This window comes from Lagenorhynchus albirostris, chromosome 6 (genome assembly GCF_949774975.1).
Source record: "Lagenorhynchus albirostris chromosome 6, mLagAlb1.1, whole genome shotgun sequence".
Taxonomy (NCBI): domain Eukaryota; kingdom Metazoa; phylum Chordata; class Mammalia; order Artiodactyla; family Delphinidae; genus Lagenorhynchus; species Lagenorhynchus albirostris.
The window spans coordinates 118,648,093-118,668,419 of NC_083100.1; the positions used below are offsets into that span (position 1 = coordinate 118,648,093).

The following is a 20,327-nucleotide window of genomic DNA, read 5'->3' on the forward strand; positions in this document are numbered from 1 at the left end:
GATGGGGTGGGGGGGAAGGTTTTGGGATGATTCAAGTGCATTACATTTATTGTGCTCTTTATTTCTATTATTATTACATTGTACTATATAATGAAATAATTATACAACTCACCATAATGCAGAATCAGTGGGAGCCCTGAGCTTGTTTCCCTGCAACTAGATGGTCCCATATGGGGGTGATGGGAGACAGTGATACCCGAACTGTGTTGCTTATGTCCCGTCTACTCCGTAAGATGCAGCTTAATTGTCACTTGCCACTCACTGATAGGGTTTTGATACGTGTCTGCAAGCAATTGATTTATTATGGTCTCTGTGCAGTCAAACCTCTCTGCTAATGATAATCTGTATTTGCAGCTGCTCCCCAGTGCTAGCATCACTGCCTCAGCTCTACCTCAGATCACCAGGCATTAGATTCTCATAATGAGCGCACAAGCTAGATCCCTCACATGCGCAGTTCACAGTAGGGTCCGCGCTCCTATGAGAATCTAATGCCGCCGCTGATCTGACAGGAAGCAGAGCTCAGGCAGGAATGAGAGCGATGGGGAGAGGCTGTAAATACAGATGAAGCTTCCCTCGCTCGCCTGCCGCTCACCTCCTGCTGTGTGGCCAGGGGGTTGGGGACCCCTGTGTTAAACAATAATGGCACAGTGAATTAATATGCATAAAAAGGTCAGAAGAAAATGCACTGAACTGCTTAAAGTTCATTTTTGTGATGGCATCAGAGACATGATCCTGTCCTCATCTCACATGTGTGTTTTCTCTGTTTGCTTTGAGGATTTATATGATGAATCTGGGTTGTTTTTCTAATGAGAAAAAAAAGGGAACTTTTCTATTTAAAACAACAAATTCTCCAACTGAAGTTGAATTGAATTCAAATTCACAGCAATCTGAATGAAAATGAAATTACTATATATTCAAACTTATGGGATGTAGGAAAAGGTGTGCTGAAAGGTAAATTTGGAACTTTGGATGCATATATTAGAAAACAGAAAAGCCTAAAGATAATAATAACCTAATACTGATCACCAATTTATAAAAAGGTAAAACAAAATAACCCTCTCCAAAAGTAGAGGGAAATGAATATCTAAAAGCAAAAATTAATGAAATAGAAAACAAGCATATAATAGAGGGTGATCAACTAAGATAAAGCTGTTTTATAAACAAACAAATGCTCAGCAAGACTGATCAAGAAAAAACAAACAGATAAGGCATGAATTACAAGCATTACAAATAAAGAGGGGACACTACCACACGATTTACAAATATTAAGAGATTATGAGACTATACTGGAATAGGATAAACATACAGATCAGTGGAACAGAATTAAGAGTCCAGAAATAAACCCTCACATTTATAGTCAATTAATTTTCAAGAAGGGTGTGAAAATAATTCAATGGGTTAATATTATCGTTTCAACAAATAGTATTGGTACAACTGAATATCCACATGCAAAAGAATGAAGCTGGACTCCTGTGTAGGAAAGGGTCATCTCAGCAGGCCTGGGATGACCAAACCCTGCACGTTCCCAGGAAAGGTCTGGCCCTTGGTTGGCTCCTAGGAACCAACTCTGAGCCACTGGAATACTCAGCCTGAAGAATGTCTGTGTGCCTGAGGCTTTGGGCCATTGCAATAGCAGTTTCACCAGATATTTTATGCTAACAATGTGATTTATAGCAAACAGCTGTTTTTGCTCTGGATCTGGAGTCTGAGTAGCTGAGGTCAATCGTGCATGTGCTACATGCCTACATTACTGACCCTCAATAAAATTCCTGGACACCAAGGCTCAGGTGAGCTTCCCTGGTTGGCAGCACTTTGCATCTGTTATCACCCATCACTGCCAGGAGAATTAAGCACATCCCCTGCAGCTCCAATAGGAGGGGGACACTGGAATTTGCACCTGGTTTCTCCTGGACTTCACCCAGGTGTCTTTTCCCTTTGCAGATTTTAATTTGTGTCCTTTTGCTATAATAAATCATAACCTTGAATAGAACAGCTACTTAGTCCTGTGAGTCCTTCTAGCAAATCTAGCCTGAGGGTGGTCTTGGGAACCCCTGACAGAACACCCTACCTCACACCACAAAAAAATTAACTCAAAATGGATCACACCTCAAATATATGAGGCAAAACATAGGAATAAATCTTTGTGACTTAGGTTAGGCAGTAAAGCACAAGTAACCAAAGGAAAAATTGAAAAACTGCACTTTATCAAAATTAAAGACTTTTATGCTTCAAAAGACCCCATGAAGAGAGTAAAAAGTTAATGGGAGAAAATACTGCAAATCATATGTCTGATAAGAACTGGTATCTAGAATATATAGAGAACGCAATAATAAAAAGACAACTAATTCAATTAAAAAATGGGCAAAGGATCTGAACAGACATTTCTCCAAAGATATACAAACTATCAATAAGCACAGAAAATATGCTCAACAGCATTAGTTGTTATAAAAATGCAAATCAAAACCACAATGAGATATTACTTCATATCTAGTAGGATAGCTGGAATCAAAGGACAGATATCAGGGGTTGGCAAGGAGTTGGAGAAAGTGGGACCCTCTAGCACTGCTGGTAGGAATGTAAAGTAGTGCTACCACTTTGCAAACCACCTGGTAGCTTCTCAAAATGTTAAACACAGAGATACCATATGACCCAGCAATTCTACTCCTAGGTGTATCACCAGAAGGAACGAAAACAAGTCCACACAAAAATCTATACACAAAAGTTCATAGCAGCATTACTCAAAAGTGAAAAACGAAAACAATCCAAGTATCCATCAGCTAATATGGATAAATAAAATGTGACATACACATACAATGGAATATGATTTGGCAATGAAAAGAACGAAATACTGATACATGTGTGAACCTTGAAAATATTATGTTAAGTGAACGAAGCCAATCACAGCCACGTATTGTATGAAATGCCCAGAATAAGCAAATCTACAGAGTCAGACGGTAGACGGGTAGCTGCCGCGGGATGAAGAAAGGGGAGAATGGGGGTGGGGGGGGGGTGACTACTAATGGGTTCCTTTTTGAGGCGACAAAAATGTTCCAAATTTGATTGTGATTGCACAATTCTGTGAATAGGTATCCCCGAAGCACTGGATTTTACACTTTAAATGGGTGAACTGTATGGTATGCGGGGGGAAAAAGCTGTTACCAATAAGATGAGAACATACTATAAAAAACTGTGTCAAAAATTAGAAAATTTAGAAAGATTCTTAGAAAACCTTTGAAAATACAACTTACCAAAACTGATACAAGAAGAAACAGAAAATCTGAATACCCCTACATATAGCAAAGACATTGAAAGTTTCAAAAACCATCCCATAAAGGAAAAGCTTCACCAATAAATGCTAGAAAACATTTAAGGAAAAAAATAACATCTTACACAAACCACTACAGACAACAGAAAAGAAGGAAGTGCTGTGAGCCATTTTACAAAGCCAGCATCCAAAAACTAGAGTGGAAGGTTATCAAAAAGCAATGTTACCCACTCCTCAGGTGTGGGCTAAGCACAGTGACTTCCTCCCCAAAAGCGCCCTATGAAAGGGGGCGATGGCCGGTGTGGGTAACCTCAGCCAGGTGACCAAGGGCAACACCAGCAATGATGAACCACAGTGACAGCATGGACCTCGCATGTGAGGTGATGAAAACAGCTCTGTGGTCCTCCTTCGCAAAAACTACAACCCCAGTCTAATCAAGAAAAAAACATCAGATAGGGCTTCCCTGGTGGCACAGTGGTTGAGAGTCCGCCTGCCGATGCAGGGGACACAGGTTCGTGCCCCGGTCTGGGAGGATCCCACATGCCGCGGAGCGTCTGGGCCCGTGAGCCATGGCCGCTGAGCCTGCGCGTACGGAGCCTGTGCTCCACAGTGGGAGGGGCCACAACAGTGAGAGGCCCGCGTACCGCAAAAAAAAAAAAAAAATCAGATAAATTCCAATTGAGGGACATTCTAAAAACACCTGACTAGCACTCCTCAAAACCGTCAAGGTCATCACAAACAAGAAAAGTCTGAGACACTGTTGTGACCTAGAAGAGCCAAAGGACACAAGATTGACTATATGTGATGTAGGATCCTGGATCAGAGGAAGAACGTTATAGAAAAGTGAGGAAATATGAATAAAGCAAGGGCTTTAGCTAATAATAATGTATTGATACTGGCTTATTAAAAATGTAACAACACTAATGTAAGATGTTAGTAATAAGTGAAAATGGGTGTGGGGTATATAGGAATTCACTGTACTACCTTTGCAATTTTTCTGTAAATCTAAAAGTATTCTAAAATGAAACACTGAAAGAAAAAAGTATTATCAAAAGCCACTCTTACTCATGAACCTTAATGCAAAATCCAAATCAAAATATTAACAACTTATATCCAGCAATATATAAAGAGGATAATATATCATGAACAAGTTGAGTTTAAACCAGGAATGCAAGGCTAGCTTAACATCAAACCGGATCCAAAAAATCCTCTCAGTGTAAATCTACCACATTAATGGAATAAAAAAGTCATAAAACTATCTCAACGGATGCAGAAGTGTTTTATAAAACTAATAGAAAATCCATGATAAAATCTCTTAGCAAACAAGGAATAGAAGGCCACTTTTCTGATCTGAGGAAGGGTGGCTATAAGGAACCTACAGCAAATATATCATACGGTGAGATGCTGAAAGCTTTCCCTTTGAGATGAGAAACAAGACAAAGATGCCTAGAGCCTCCTTCTATTTAATGAGTAGGGATCCTACCCAGTGTGATTAAAAAAAAAAAAACAGAAGGGGGAGAAATAAAACTGTCATCATTTCCAGATGATATGATTATATAAGTAGAAAATCCAAAAGAATATATGGGTAATTTATTATAATTAATAAGTGAGTTTAGACAAGTTGGTGGATACAAGGAAAATACAAAAAATAATTCTGATTTTAAACATCAGTGATAAACATTTAGAAAAAAATTAAAATACACCATCAAATATCAAATACCTAGAAATAAAGCCAACAAAAGGTGTGAAAAAGTTTTACAGATGAAAAGAGATCTTAGAGAATCTTAACAAATGGAGGGACATACCAGATTCATAAAAGACTTAATTTTATAAATTTGTCAATTCTTCCTAAAATGATCTATAGGTTTATTCATATCCTCATAAAAAATTCTAACAGGTTTCACTGGGACATGGAAAGGTGATTCTAAAATGTTTATGAAAATACAAAGAGCAAGAATAGCTAAGGAACTCTTGAAGACAGAAAGACCTGCTGTACCAGACACATGATTAACTATTATAATTAACACAGAGGGGTGTTAGGAAAGGATAGACAAACTGACCAATGGATTAGAACATGAGCAGAAACACACCTGCCCAGGTATGGTCACCTGACTCACAACAGAGGCGGCAAGAAGAGCAGTTGGGAGGGTTGGTGGGGACATTTCAGATCCAAATGTGAAAGCAGAATAAGACATCCAGAAGACAACATAGGAGACATCTTCATGACCTTGGGGTATGCAAAGATTCCTTAAATAAGGCAGGAAATGTACAGCTACAAAATCTACATCCAAACACTGGATGGCAGAGCAATTAAGAAATATTCATCCAAAGGGTCCTAATGACAGTGCTGAGCTGGGGACCACAGAGCTGTGAAAGGGGCTCTTCTCCCTCAGACACCCAGGTCCTGGCTCACTCCTCTTGTGTGTAGCCATAAAGAAGCTGCTGCAGCTCCCAGGCTCTCACTCAGAACATAGCCCGACTGCCCCAGGGGAGTGTCCACGCAGAGACCGGGAACCCACAACCTATTTTACTCTCTGTTTTGACAACTGTGACAGATGCAAAGGGCCGCCCTACACAGATACAATGACATCAGATAAGCAGTTCATTCATGTTTTTGCCTTTGCTTTGTAAAGGGAAGACAGTTTCAGGCCAGAGTCAAAGAAGGAAGAGAAAGCAGACAAAGCACACCTCCACCAGGGCGAACTTCTCCTCGCTGGTGTAGTTGTAGCGGGTGGCACGTTCATACTCCTCGGCGTTGTCAGGGCAGTCCTTGTTGGAGTACTTGTCCGTTGGGTGCACAAGTTTCCACGAATACTGGTGTGGTCAAAAAGAGGGGAGACAGCCACACTGAATGCGAAATGCTTAACTGCTGGTCTGACTCACAGGACCATCACCAAAGCTACCAAAGGTCAGCCTTCTATTGTTCACTGAGTCTGAAAGTCACACAGCGGCATGTGTGCTCGCACACACATGCATACTATACATGCACACACGGGCACATGCATACTACACGTGCACACACACACACAGACACCACACACACGCATACATAGTCCATCTCCATAAAACTGCAAAATTTTCTGGCAATGTGACTTCAGGTTCAAGTAATACATCAGAAACTTAAGACATACATGAGGTAAAAAGGCCTGGATATTTTATGTGGAATATCTAAGACTATAAGCATTTCATCACCATTTCTAAAAGAATCAGCCTTTCAAACAATCAGGTACCCATCCAAATATAATCATCCTTATCTGAGCAAAATAAACAACAAAAGGGAAAATCCTCTATGACTTTCGGGTATCCAAATCTTTCTATGCATCAGAAACCACTTTACTAATCCTAAACAAAAGAAACTCATGGCTAGAAATACACAGAGAGTGCTGTTTAAAAAAAAATGAGCATTAAAAATCATCATAACTATACAAATTTAATTCTATCAATATGTTTTAAAAGATAAGGCCCTTTATTTGTAATATATGTAAATGAAGTGTACATTGAGCCGTCTTAGAAACATTTAAATTAATATATACTCTTATTTCTAGTGCCAAAGATAAAAAGCCAATTTGTTCTTGATCCAAAGACCAAAGTTAATGCAGAAAAAATATAATTTAGTCAAGTTTGGGAAGAAAAGCACTTCTAACCAAGTAGGGGGTACATTTCCAAATAAAAGTGAGAGTGCCCACCACTTCCATCACGTGAGCACTCCACTGGGACAGCAGCTGCAAGCCCTGCAGCGCCAGGTCGAAGAGCTTCCGGTACTCAGCATCCGTCTTCTGAGCCTCCTGGCGGCCTGAGCCTGTGACCACCTAGAGGAGACAGAGCATCAAGAAGTCACAAACGTCCAAGAAACCACCTATCAAACCCAATCTAGAAGCCTACCCCAAATGCACACTCACGAAGTAGAAAATGATATGAGCACAAGACTCTTCCGTGCATCAAAAGGCAGAGCAACTGCAGAGCCCGCGTGATGGGCACACGTAGCTCAAAACACAGAGAAAGGCCGCCACAGCCTGCGCTGGAGGGGTTTGCAGACCTGGTCCCTCCTGAAACATGCGCACAGCATGTTTCTAACTTAGCTAATAAAGGAAAACGTGCTCACATGTGTATTTGCTTATATCAAATAATGAAAACTTAGATTTAAGAATGTTTATCTACAGGCCAGGAAAGCAGAGGGTAGAGAGGAAGGCAGACTTCTCTGAACATACCTCCTCTGACAGATCTGACTTTAGAACCACATAAACAGTTTATATATTATGATATAAAATTAAATTAGGGGGAAAAAGCAATCCCCCAAACTCAAACGCAAAATGAAACAATGAACTGAGCTGTGTAGGACTGAATTGGCATTGTGACCAGACAGAGGAACCATGTAGTGTAAGTGCCTAACATTAAGGTTTTGGTTGCCAAGTCATCCATTTCAAAGACAACCATCTTGAATAAACATATTGCCAGCTACCCAAGTAGATAAAGAGCCAGCCCATCCATGAAGTTCCCCTTCTAGAAAGCCCATGGTGACCTAGATAACTGCCAACAGGGCTTTTCTCCTCCCACACCTTCATCCCTGCTCTTATGTTTTAAATTCACCAACAGTGAACCCGTGAAACCCTAGGCACCCCACCCTCAGCCCTGACAAAGGCAGAGACCCAGGTCTGTGCTCCCTCCCTCTCTACCTATGACCTCGCTTTGGGGCTCTGGGTGTGCTGTGTACCCTCTAGGACCTGTGAGTAATCAAACTTGTTTTTCTCAAAGTTCCCTGATGATCATTGCAGAGGGTATGTGGCAATCGTGAGGACCACAAGCCAGTCCAGCCACAACACTGGCTCTGGTGCGGGCTGGAGGTGGGGTGTCTGTGGGGACTGCCAAGAGGAGTACAGGTCCAGGCATCACTATCTGTAGGCTGAGACCAACACAAAACAAACCACTTCAGTGACTTTGAAAAATAACAATTTGATGTAACATCCCTAGAGGAAGAAATCTAAGGACAAAATTAACTGCAAAATAAATCTGAAGGGCTTCCCTGGTGGCGCAGTGGTTCAGAGTCCGCCTGCCGATGCAGGGGATGCAGGTTCGTGCCCCGGTCCGGGAAGATCCCACATGCCGTGGAGGGGCTGGGCCCGTGAGCCATGGCCGCTGAGCCTGCACGTCCGGAGCCTGTGCTCCGCAACGGGAGAGGTCATGGCAGTGAGAGGCCCGCGTACCGCAAAAAAAAACAATAATAATAAAATAAAAATCTGAATTTCTAGTAATTGTTATTAGCAGTGCCAGTACTGCTATTTTAAGACTGCTGAGTGTATACTGAGACATATAGTCTGACCCCAGTCAAAATATGCTGGGCTTCCCTGGTGGCGCAGTGGTTGGGAGTCTGCCTGCCGATGCAGGGGACGCGGGTTCGTGCCCCGGTCCGGGAAGATCCCATATGCCGCAGAGCGGCTGGGCCCGTGAGCCATGGCCACTGAGCCTACGCATCTGGAGCCTGTGCTCCACATCGGGAGAGGCCACAACAGTGAGAGGCCCGTGTACCGCCAAAAAAAAAAAAAAATCTTTAAGAACGAGGACTTTCACCATGGGAGAAAAAAGAAAAAGGCAGAAGGAAACTGAAGTAGACTGACTAGAAAACAGTACTCCAAAAGCTGGTTTGTTTCTTTAGATATGCTAGGGAATCAATTATTTTAACACCTGATGCATAAAGCAAAGGAATCCAGCTCTGGAAGGCGCAAGGAGCTGAGAGGACCACCAAGCTGAGGCCTGGTGAAGTCTCACATCAGGGCAGGGGATGCAGCCGTCCACATCCCAGAGAGTCAGCTGGACCCCCCAGCAGCCCTCAGCATGGCCACCGAGAGGCCAAATGGGCCGGGACAGTGGGAGCTGACTATGACCAGGGCCCTGAGCCGGCAGCGTACAGGACACACAGGGGACAGAAATCATGGCAAATGACACCAGAGGGAATGAGGGAGATGGTTGGGACAGGCATGTCAACCAACTGCAGTGTATGGAACTTATTTGGGTCCTGAGGCACACAAACCTGGAAAAATACACCGCTAATGATAATGAGCAAACGGGAAATCTGAACAATGACCCACTATTTAATATTAGGGAATACATTTGTTGGTTTTTTAGGTGGGATGGTATTATGGTTATATGTTAAAAAGGGCCCTTATCTTATAGAGACACATGGGAAATACTTTCAGAGAGAGTGCTATGTTATCTTGGATTGCTTCAAGCTAACCCAGACCGAGGCACAGGGTTGGAGGAATAATTGAAAAGGGGCAGGTGATTAAGCTCAGCGTGGCACCTGAGGGGCCAGGACTGGTCTCCCCCTTTGTATGCTTGAACATTTACGTAACGGAGAAATTGAAAAACAAACAAGCAAACAAAATTTATACCCAGAACCTGGCTCTGGTCACTGTTAGAAACTGAACAGATCTGGGGGCTCTTGAGGACTCAGGGTCTGTGCACAGCTGCACTGACATTCTCATGAACTATTCAAACCCAGCCGCTGTCCCTGCTCAGTACAAATCCTTACCCTCTAGTCAAAAGAAACTGAGCAAACAACTTGAAAATAAAATTAAAAAGATAACTCCATTTACAATAGGATCAAAAGGAATAAAACACTTAGGAATAAATGTAACAGAATAAGTATAAAGCTTGTACTCCGAAAATGATAAAACATTTTTGAAAGATATCAAAGAAAGACTAAACAAATGGAAAGACATCCCCCATGTTCATGGATTGGAGGTCTCAATCTTGTTAAGATGGCAATACTCCCCAAACTGATATACAGATTCAGTGCAATCCCTATTAAAATTCCAGATGCCTTATTCTGTAGAAATTGACAGGTTGATCCTAAGATTCATAAGGAAATGCAAAGGATCCACAAATAATCTTGACAAAGATGACAAAACAATCTTTAAAAAGAAGAACAAAGCTGTAGGGCTTATATTATCTGGTTTTAAGATTTACTATAAAACTGTAAAATCAAGACAGTGTGGTAGTGGCATAAGGACTGACAAAAGGTCAATGGAACAGAACTGAGAGCCCAGAAATAAAGCCTCAGGAGTAGAATCAATTGATCCCCCCATCACCCAGTTTTACTGAGAAATAACTGACACACTGACACACAACTTTGTATTAGTTTAAGGTGTACAATGATTTGATTTGATATGCATATATTGTGAAGTGATTATACAGTAAGTTAACATTCACCAACTCACATGGTTACAATTTTTTTTCTTGTGATGAGAACTTCTAAGATTTACTCTCCTAGGAATTTTCAAATATGCAATACCGTATTGTTAACTGTAGTCACCATGCTGTATATTACATCCCCAGAAATTATTTATCTTATAACTGAGAGTTTGTACCTTTTGACCATCTTCACCCATTTCTCCCACCTCTTGCCTCTGGCACCCACCAATCTGTTCTCTGTAGCCATGAGTTTGGTTTTTTTTAGATTCCACATAAAGTGATATTAAATAGTATTTGTCTTTCTCTGTCTGACTTATTTCACTTAGTATAATGCCCTTTAAGGTCCATCCATGTTGTCACAAATGCCAGGATTTTGTTCTTTTTAAGATTTTTTTGATGTGGACCATTTTTAAAGTCTTTATTGAATTTGTTACAATATTGCTTCTGTTTTATGTTTGGGTTTTTTTTGGGCCACAAAGTATGTGGGATCTTAGCTCCCTGACCAGGGATCAAACCTGCACCCCCGTCATTGGAAGGCGAAGTCTTAACGACTGGACCACTAGGGAAGTCCCAGGATTTCCTTCTTTTGTATGGCTGAATAATATTCCATTGCATACTGTATGCCACATTTTCTTTATCCATTCATCTGTCTATAGACACTTAGGCTGTTTCTTTGCTTTGGCTCTTGTAAATAATGTTATAATGAATATGGAGGTGTACAGTCACTTGATTTCTGTTGAGGGTGCCTTCAGTGGGGAAAGAATGGAATTTTAAAAACAGTACTGGGGGGCTTCCCTGGTGGCACGGTGGTTGAGAGTCCGCCTGCCGATGCAGGGGACACGGGTTCGTGCCCCGGTCCGGGAAGACCCCACGTGCCGCGGAGCGGCTGGGCCCGTGAGCCATGGCCGCTGAGCCTGCGCGTCCGGAGCCTGTGCTCCGCAACGGGAGAGGCCACAGCAGTGAGAGGCCTGCGTATCGTGAAAAAAAAAAAAGTAACTTAAAATGGATCATAGATCTAAATATAAGAGCTAAAACTACAAATCTCTTAGAAGAAAACGAGGAGTAAATCTTTGTGACTTGGGTTAGGTAATGGTTTCTTCATTATGACCAAATGCACAAACAACCAAAGAAAAAATAGATAAAATTGGACCACATCACAAATAAAAAACTGTGCTTCAAAGGACACCATCAAGACAGCAAACAGACACAGGAGAAAATATTTGAAAATCACATAACAGATAAGGGATAGAATATAAGAACTCACACAACTCTACAGTAAAAAGAAGGTAAATAACCCAATTTAAAAATGGGCAAATGACTTCAAGAGACATTTTTAAAAACTCGCCAATGAGCATATGAAAAGATACTCAGTTTCATTAGTCATTAAGGAAATGCAAATCCAAACCACAACCAGATACCACTTCACATTCACTAGGATGGCCAGAATCAAAAAAACAGCAACAAGTGCTGGCAAGGATGTGGGGACATCAGACACTCACAGACTGCTGGTGGGTGTAACATAGTGCAACCACCTTGAAAACAGCCTGGCAGTTCCTCAAAATGTTCAACACAGAGGTGCCATAAGACTCAGCAATTCCATTCCTAGATAGCTACCCAAGAGAAATGAAACCTTACGTCCACACAACACTTGTACGAGGATGTTCACAGTAGCGTTATTTGTAACCCACTGTCCATCAGTCAACAGCAGATGAACAAACCACCAAAATGTGGTGTGTCCAAGCAGTGGAGTATTATTCAGCCATAAAATTATTATAAATATTATAAATAAGCCATAAAATTACTGATACATGCTATAACATGGATGAACCTTAAAAATACTATGTCAAATGAAAAAAGCCAGTCACCAAGGAGCACATATTATGATTCCATTTATATAAAGTCCAGTAGGCAAATCCATAGATAGAAAGTAGATTGCCACGTGCTAGAAGGAAGGGGAATGGGGAGTAACTGCTATGGGTGCAGAGTTGCTCTGGGAGATGATGAAAATGTTCAGCAATGGACTAAAAACCTTTGAATTGTATAATTTAAATCAGAGAATTGTCTGGTATGTGGATTATGTCTTCATAAATCTGTTTAAAAATAAACTGTGCAAAGCTTTTAAAGGTAGATCTCTTTTCTCTTATTAAAATCATCATCTATGGGCTTCCCTGGTGGTGCAGTGGTTGAGAATCTGCCTGCTAATGCAGGGGACATGGGTTCGAGCCCTAGTCTAGGAGGATCCCACATGCCGCGGAGCAACTGGGCCCGTGAGCCACAACTACTGAGCCTGCGCGTCTGGAGCCTGTGCTCCGCAACAAGAGAGGCCGCGATAGTGAGAGGCCCGCGCACCGCGATGAAGAGTGGCCCCCGCTTGCCACAACTAGAGAAAGCCCTCGCACAGAAATGAAGATCCAACACAGCAACAATAAATAAATTAATTAATAAACTCCTACCCCCAACATCTTCTTTAAAAAAAAAAACACGCATACGCCCTTTTTTAAAAAACAAAAAACCATCATCTGATTATAAAGGCACAAGAGCAGACACCAGAAGGCACACAGGAACCATGCATGCTGTCAAGGGCTCCTAGTTGGAAAGGTAGAAGCCAGCTCTCTGTGTTGTTTGAGAACATCTTAGGAACTCAGTTTACAACTAAATCATGAAGTCCTGGGGACTGGCCCCCACCTCTACTCTTCGGGCTGCACTGGCCTCCACAGAGGGGTGAGCTAACGTTCCTCATGGGGAGTCGGCTGCCCACCTGGGGTCTGCAAGGAGGCGATGTGCCCCAAGCATTGGGGCTGTCTTTCAGTCATCTTGGTTACACGACGACAAGTGCTCGGGGGTGAGGGATAGAGTGCACATTGTCCTGCAATGAGCAGGACCAACAGATTGTTCCCCCCAAATGTAATGGGCCTCCCGAGAACCCCGAGGTACCGCGATCTCGGAAACCAGACCTGCGTATGTGGCCCCAAGTCCCCGGGTTCCTCTAGACCACCTGTAGCACCCACACCACTGACCACCGCCCTGACCCTGACCTCAGTGCCCAGTCCACTAAGACGTGAGAAACGACACTCCCGCTCCCCCTCGCTCAGACCCCCGTGCCACCCACCCCATGCGCGAGCAGCAATGGCCTGGAGCCAGGCTTGGGGCAGGTGTGGGGAATGTGACCGGCCCAAGCAAGGACACAGAGAGTCCAGCTGCAAAGCTGGAAGGAATTAACAAGGCCCACGGCCGAAGAGACCCCACTTCCTCCAACACGCAACTCCAGGTCTCCTCTGGGCACTCGACGCATCTGCCCACCGACTCGGAGGCTCCTGCACTTTCTCCCTCTAGACACGAAAGGGGCGCGAGTCAGAACCACCCCTTCTGTTCCTGACGTCCTCCACTCTCCCCACCCCTCTCCTAGCAGCTTGGAACCATGGAACTACACTAGGAAATGCACTTAATTCATGGTCTCACCTCAGTCCTCAGTCCCGTGTTAACGTTTTTCTGAAAAAAGAAGATGCTTTCTTGTACAGCTGAACAGATCCAAACAAACTCCATTATATTTGCCCTGCCTCATCCATTATTATCAGTGCTTTTTAAGCACGCAGTGCTAAACTATGTTTCTCAAAGCGATCAATGGTAGTATTTGGGCGCAGAGAATACAAGGGCCACACCAGACCCCATGTCCCCAGGTGTGCTTTGCAGGCAGAGGCCACTCACCTCGCTGTTGCTATAGCGCGCCAGCTCCGAGATGAAGCGCATGTGGTCCTCCCGGATCTGTACCATCTGCTCGCAGATGTTGTACTGTGGGCTGCTGCTGGAGGATGTGCACGTCCATCTGGTGGTAAAGGGGAAGCATGTGTTACCTGACAGGCGACTGGCTGAGGGCACATGCACAGCAGGCCCACCTACCACCCCGGGAGCCCCGTTGCAGCCAAGAGGTAGAGATGCAGAGGAAACGTGGAATTCTCCGCATGGAAACAGAGCCAGGCCTGCCTCATCTCCCTGTGTCAGGGCTGCGTCCTACCTTCTCATGTCTGTATTCTGGAAAAGGAACCGTAATTTCTCCTTAATCGGCAAACTACTTACCACAAAGCTGAGAGGTGTTGCTGAATTCAGGACACTGCAACACCCTTGCAGGGCCCCTTGACAGATTACTGCAGAGTAGGCAGGAACTAATATTTCCTTATTACTCACATATGAAAACATAGCTATAGTACAAAACAAGTCAGCCAAGGACTCAGGGACAAAAGTTATCCTTAATGAGAGAGTTGAAACTTGGAAATTAGACAGTGTTGCTATAGCTAACTATTTGCACAACACACCATTTCAGCAGCAAACGGATACAGTCAATGTGGTGGAAAAATGTGTACCAAGAATTAAATCTGGGCTTCCCTGGTGGCGCAGTGGTTGGGAGTCCGCCTGCCGATGCGGGGGACGCGGATTCATGCCCCGGTCCAAGAGGATCCCACATGCCGCGGAGCGGCTGGGCCCGTGAGCCATGGCCACTGGGCCTGTGCGTCCGGAGCCGGTGCTCCGCAACGGGAGAGGCCACAGCAGTGAGAGGCCCGCGTACCACAAAAAAAAAAAAGAAAAAAAAAATTAAATCTGTTGGACTTCTTGGGCAGAAAGCATGGGCCTTGCTTTGGGCTCAGAGCGGTTCCCTCGGTTCCCTCGGACTCAGCACCAACTCACACCATGTTTTAACAAGTTGGTCCCCTTTGCTAGAAGGGAAGGATTCAGATTACCAGTTTTCAAGGTGATCAGTACACTATCTCAAGCAGCATCACTTTTTAACTTTCTGATTTTACTACAGGATTACGTGATTACGGCATGAGCAAAGGCAGCTCCCTGAGTGTGCAGTAAGCACACAAGGCCCAGGCCCTCTGCCAGGGTCCACCTTAAACACACTGGCCTCCCCTGCAGGCCCCAGACAGCATGTCCACCTCAGGAGAGGCAAGAAGCCCAGAGCCCGATGCCAACATGTGCCCACTCTGTGCCCACCCCCTGTGGCCAGACAAAGGTGCTACGCCATTGGGCTGAGCTCTTGGAGCTGGTTGTTGCACGCTCAGGCACCTGCCTTGGTGGCTGTGAAACACAGCATCTAATTGGTAATAATGGCCATCGACTTACAACAGAGCATATTAAAAACAAAGAAAGTATGCAAAACTCCTTGTTTCCTGATTCTCTTACTGATTTTACAATTACGTATGATCTGGATCTGACTGTGTTTGTTAGGGTAGGAGGTGAGTTGTACATTATTAACTTAAACTCAGGCATTTCCATTTATACCATGGAAATCAGCACACCCTCCAAATCAGAGCTCAAGTTGATGCTGAAGTGAAGAGAGATTAGTGAATGTAATTTATAGGAAGGTGATCACGTATCAGATTTAATGGCAGATGTGTTAGGAAACAAGCTGGCACAGAGGCTGGCAAACTACATACAACGTGGGCCCAAAGCGAGTACCTTCTGCATGGCCATAGAGCCATACAAAATGGTTTTTACAGTTTCAAAGAGTCGTTTAAAAACAACAACAACAAAAAGAGTATGTGACACATGTGGCCAGAAAGGCCTAACATGTTTACAATTTGGTCTTCACAGAAAAAGACTGTTTACCTTTGAGTAGCCAGATTGAGGTGCAACTGTATTTTTCAAAACCATGGCTGAATGGAGACCACGTGTTTGGCAAAAGTCAACTAAAGCATCCTATTAAACTCAAGTGGGTATGTGGAAGCTACAATAAAAAGTACTGTGTATTTATTATCATTTCTAACTGTGAGCTGCAGATGCTTTATGACAGGGATTGGCCATCTTTCTCAGGACAGGTCCAGAAAGCAAATGCTTTAGGATTTGGGGGTTACACGGTCTCTGTCACACATCAGCCATAGAGCCATCATCTTAAAAAAAACTCTTTAAAACTGTAAAGACCATTCTCAACCACAGAGACCTTGGGCCTGGCCTGGTTGGGCCCTTGGGTGATAGCTCTGTACCCTCTGTAAGTTACACGTGAATATCCAGCCGTTCCCCAGCAGGTTGCTGTTAAGCTTTTATAAACATCCAGAGCATTTGGTTATACTTCCATACTTGTGGCCAGCACTAACAGAACTCTTTGGGATGATGGAAAAGTTCTATATCTGTGCTGACCAAAACTATTAAAATATTTGAAATGTGGCTATCCCACTAAGGAAATAAATTGCATTTGTAAATGAATTTAAATGTAAACATCCACTCATGGAAAAGGCTACCATATCACGCATTCGGTTCCACGTGGTTGAAAATGTCAAAGGTGGCATCTCTGGATAGATAAGTGGAGTGTTAGGAACCACAGTGAGAACGCTGCAGAATGCTCTAACTGGACAGCTCACTCTGCCTACCGAGATTTATTTTCCTCATAGTGGGCGCTGGTCTTGATATATCTTGCCAGTTCTATTTGCATGTCCCCGAACAGCGGAACCACCTGGAGCTGCTGTATTCAAAGAATAAAAAAAAAAACAGGGTCATTAAATATGTTTAGTCACCAAATACAATCGCAAGAAGAATGAATAATGCTAATAATTACTGTGGGTTGAATGTTATCTCTGCAAATCACTTACTGCAAAAAAGTTGTAAACAACTTCTACGTTCACTTTAAGAAGAACAAAATAAAAGTTAAAAACCAACTCTCATAAAACCAATTAAATATTAAAATTAGGGCTTCCCTAGTGGCACAGTGGTCGGGAGTCCGCCTGATGATGCAGGGTACATGGGTTTGTGTCCCGGTCCGGGAGGATCCCACATGCCGCGGAGCGGCGGGGGCCATGAGCCATGGCCGCTGAGCCTGCGCGTCCGGAGCCTGTGCTCCACAACGGGAGAGACCACAACAGTGAGAGGCCCGCATACCGCAAAAAAAAAAAAAAAAAAAAAAATTAAAATTAACCTACCTTGTTGCTAGATCCATGGTCATTAAAAAAAAAAAAATCAACTCTATTTCTATATACTAGGAAGTATTAGAAAACAAAAATCTAAAGAGAAAAAAATTACAACAGCATCAAAAAATAAATAAAAAGTATATATTATTAAATCCAACAAAATATGTGCAAGACTTCTAGACAAAAACAATACCAAGAATTCTAGAGAAATTTTTAAAATTCTAAGGGAATACAGAAATACATTAGGTTCATGTATATTGGAAGACACGGTATTTTAAAAATATCAATTCTCCCTAAATTGATCTATAGATTCAATGGAATCACAAACAATATTCCAAGAGGAAAAATGGTTTATGGGTTTTCTGTGTGTATGTGTAAATCAGCAAGTCAATTCTAAAATGTATTTCAAAAGATGGAGGGACAATACTCAAGACAATTGTGAAGAACGTAACTTGAAGACTGGTAAGTAGACCTGCTGGAAACCTACAGCAACTAAAGCCAGCATGGCCCTGGAGCGCAGGTGCAGACCAGTGGGGCAGAGCAGAGAACTTAAGGCAGAGTCACACACATACAGACACCTGCTTTATGACACAGGTGACTCCTCAGAGCAATGGAGGGGAAACGGTCTTTGCAATAATTGGACAGAGTCAACTGGATATCTAGAACAGGAAAAAAAAAATCCAAAAATATCAACCCCCTACCTCACAGCATACACATGGCCAGTTCCAGGGGCATTATAGATCTAGATGGAAAAGAAATGGTGATGCTTCTAGAAGGTATCACAAAAGAAAATTCTCGAGAGTCTGCTTTATCAAAGATTTCTTAAAGTGGACATCAAAGATTGATATATTGGACCACATTAAAATTAAGAACCTCAGTTCACCAAAGACTCTTCAAGAAAGTGAAAAAAAAGAGCCACATAGGGGAAATGCATGTATTTTAGAACACATGTATCTGACAAAGGACACATACCCAGAATACATAAAGAACTACAAATCAACAGGGGAAAAAAAGAATGAGAGACTTGAAAGGACACTTCACAAAGAGAACACACAAAAGACTAATAATACCGTGAAAAGCCATCAGGGAAACATCAAGTAAACAAGGAAACAGTAGCCAATAAAATCACAAGGATATACATACACACCCTTCAGGATGCCCCCCTCCTCCCCACAAAATGACAGAGCCAAGTGATGGCCATGATGTAGAATCACCGCTGGTGGTGATGCAAGTCAGCACAGCCATGTGGGAGAGTTGTGAGGCTGTATCTACTACACTGAAAATGTTCATTCTATTGGATGAATACCCAATCCACCACTGGGTATTCATCCAACAGAAATGTGCATAGATGTGCACGAATCAGAGCAGCACTGTTCGGACAAGCCAAAATCCAGAAACAATCTCATGTTCATCACGACAGAATGGATAAATAAATTGCAGTTTAGTCATTAAATGCATTGCTACACCACAATGAAAATGTAAAAACTATAGTTGCAGGCTCCCACAGGGATGATCTGACAAAGTGAATGGGTGCAGTCAGACACAAAAGAGTACACATGGCACCATTCTGTTAGACAAGGTTCAAACCCAGGCAAATCTGGTACAGGGTAGGAGACAGTCTACCTCCACCTACCCACCCACCTGCCACAACTGCATTTCCCAGCACAGAACAAAGCCACAGAGGTTGACCTCCAAAAGCTCAAACTGCATACACTTCAATAAAAAGGTTTACCTAGAAACTGTAACTCACCTTGAAGTACTTGTCGATTTTGGATAAGTTTATTCTTTTCTTGGCATCTAGTTTATAAATGTTGCTGACACTCCCATCCATCAGGTACAGACCAAACCCCATGACCTGCAAATCACAAAATGGCACATAAAGCTCAGACCTGCAAGTTTAATTACCCATAAACACTTATACTGCTACAGTTCATAACTTAGAAATGACCATTCTTCTTTCAAAAAGCACTTTTTTAAAAAATTTAAGTATAGTTGACCTACAACCTATGTTAGTTTCAGGAGCACAACATAGTGATTTGATATTTCTGCACATTAAAAAATGATCACTACGATAAGTCTAGTTACCATCTGTCACCACGCAAAGACATTACAATATTAATGACTATATTTCCAATGGAGTACATTCATCCTAGTGACTCATTTATTTTGTAGCTGGAAGTCTATACCTCTTAATCTCACCTATTTCATTCACCACCACCCCACAATAACCCCACTAGGAACCTCCTGTTTGTTCTCTGTATCTATGAGTCTGTTTCTATTTTATGTTTGTTCATTTGTTTTGTTTTTTAGATTCCACATATAAGTGAAATCATACGGTATTTGTCTTTCTCTGTCTGACTTATTTCACTTAGCCTAATACCCTCTAGGTCCATTCATGTTATCACAAATGGCAAGATTTCATTCTTTTTTAGGGCTGAATAGTACTCCATTATATATATATATATTTTTATATAAAATCTTCCTATGCATCTATCAATGTTACACTTTGGTTGCTTTTGTGTCTTCACTATTGTTAACAATGCTGCTGCAATGAACACTGGTGTGCATATATCTTTTTCTTTTCTTCACATAAACATCCAGAAGTGGAATTGCTGGATCCTATGGTAATTGTAGAAGAACCAGCATACTGTTTTCTAGTGGCTGCAGCAATTTACATTCCCACCAGCGTTCACCAGGGATCCCTTTTCTCCACATCCTCGCCAGCACTTTGTCTTCTTTGGAAAAAATGTCTTCTTTGGAAAAAATGCCGATTTAGATCCTCTGCCCATTTTTAAACTGAATTTTTTTTTTGATATTGAGTTGTACAAGTTCTTCGTATATCTTGGATATTAATGCTTTACTGAATATACTGTTTGCAAATGTCTTCTCCATTCAGTAGGTGACCTTTTCATTTTGACAGTTTCCTTCACTGTGCAAAAGCTTTTTAGTTTGATGTAGTCCCATTTGTTTGCACCTTT

General features: G+C 42.5%; 1 protein-coding gene across 1 annotated transcript in view; it reads right to left on the reverse strand.

Moving 5' to 3' along the window:
- The window catches only part of CYFIP1 (cytoplasmic FMR1 interacting protein 1), a 93,651-nt gene that overhangs the window by 36,781 nt on the left and 36,543 nt on the right, over positions 1-20,327 (reverse strand). Inside the window, 5 exon segments of the mRNA XM_060153137.1 lie at positions 5,954-6,079; positions 6,952-7,074; positions 14,159-14,276; positions 16,816-16,907; positions 19,100-19,204. Coding sequence (XP_060009120.1) covers positions 5,954-6,079; positions 6,952-7,074; positions 14,159-14,276; positions 16,816-16,907; positions 19,100-19,204 — 564 coding nt within the window.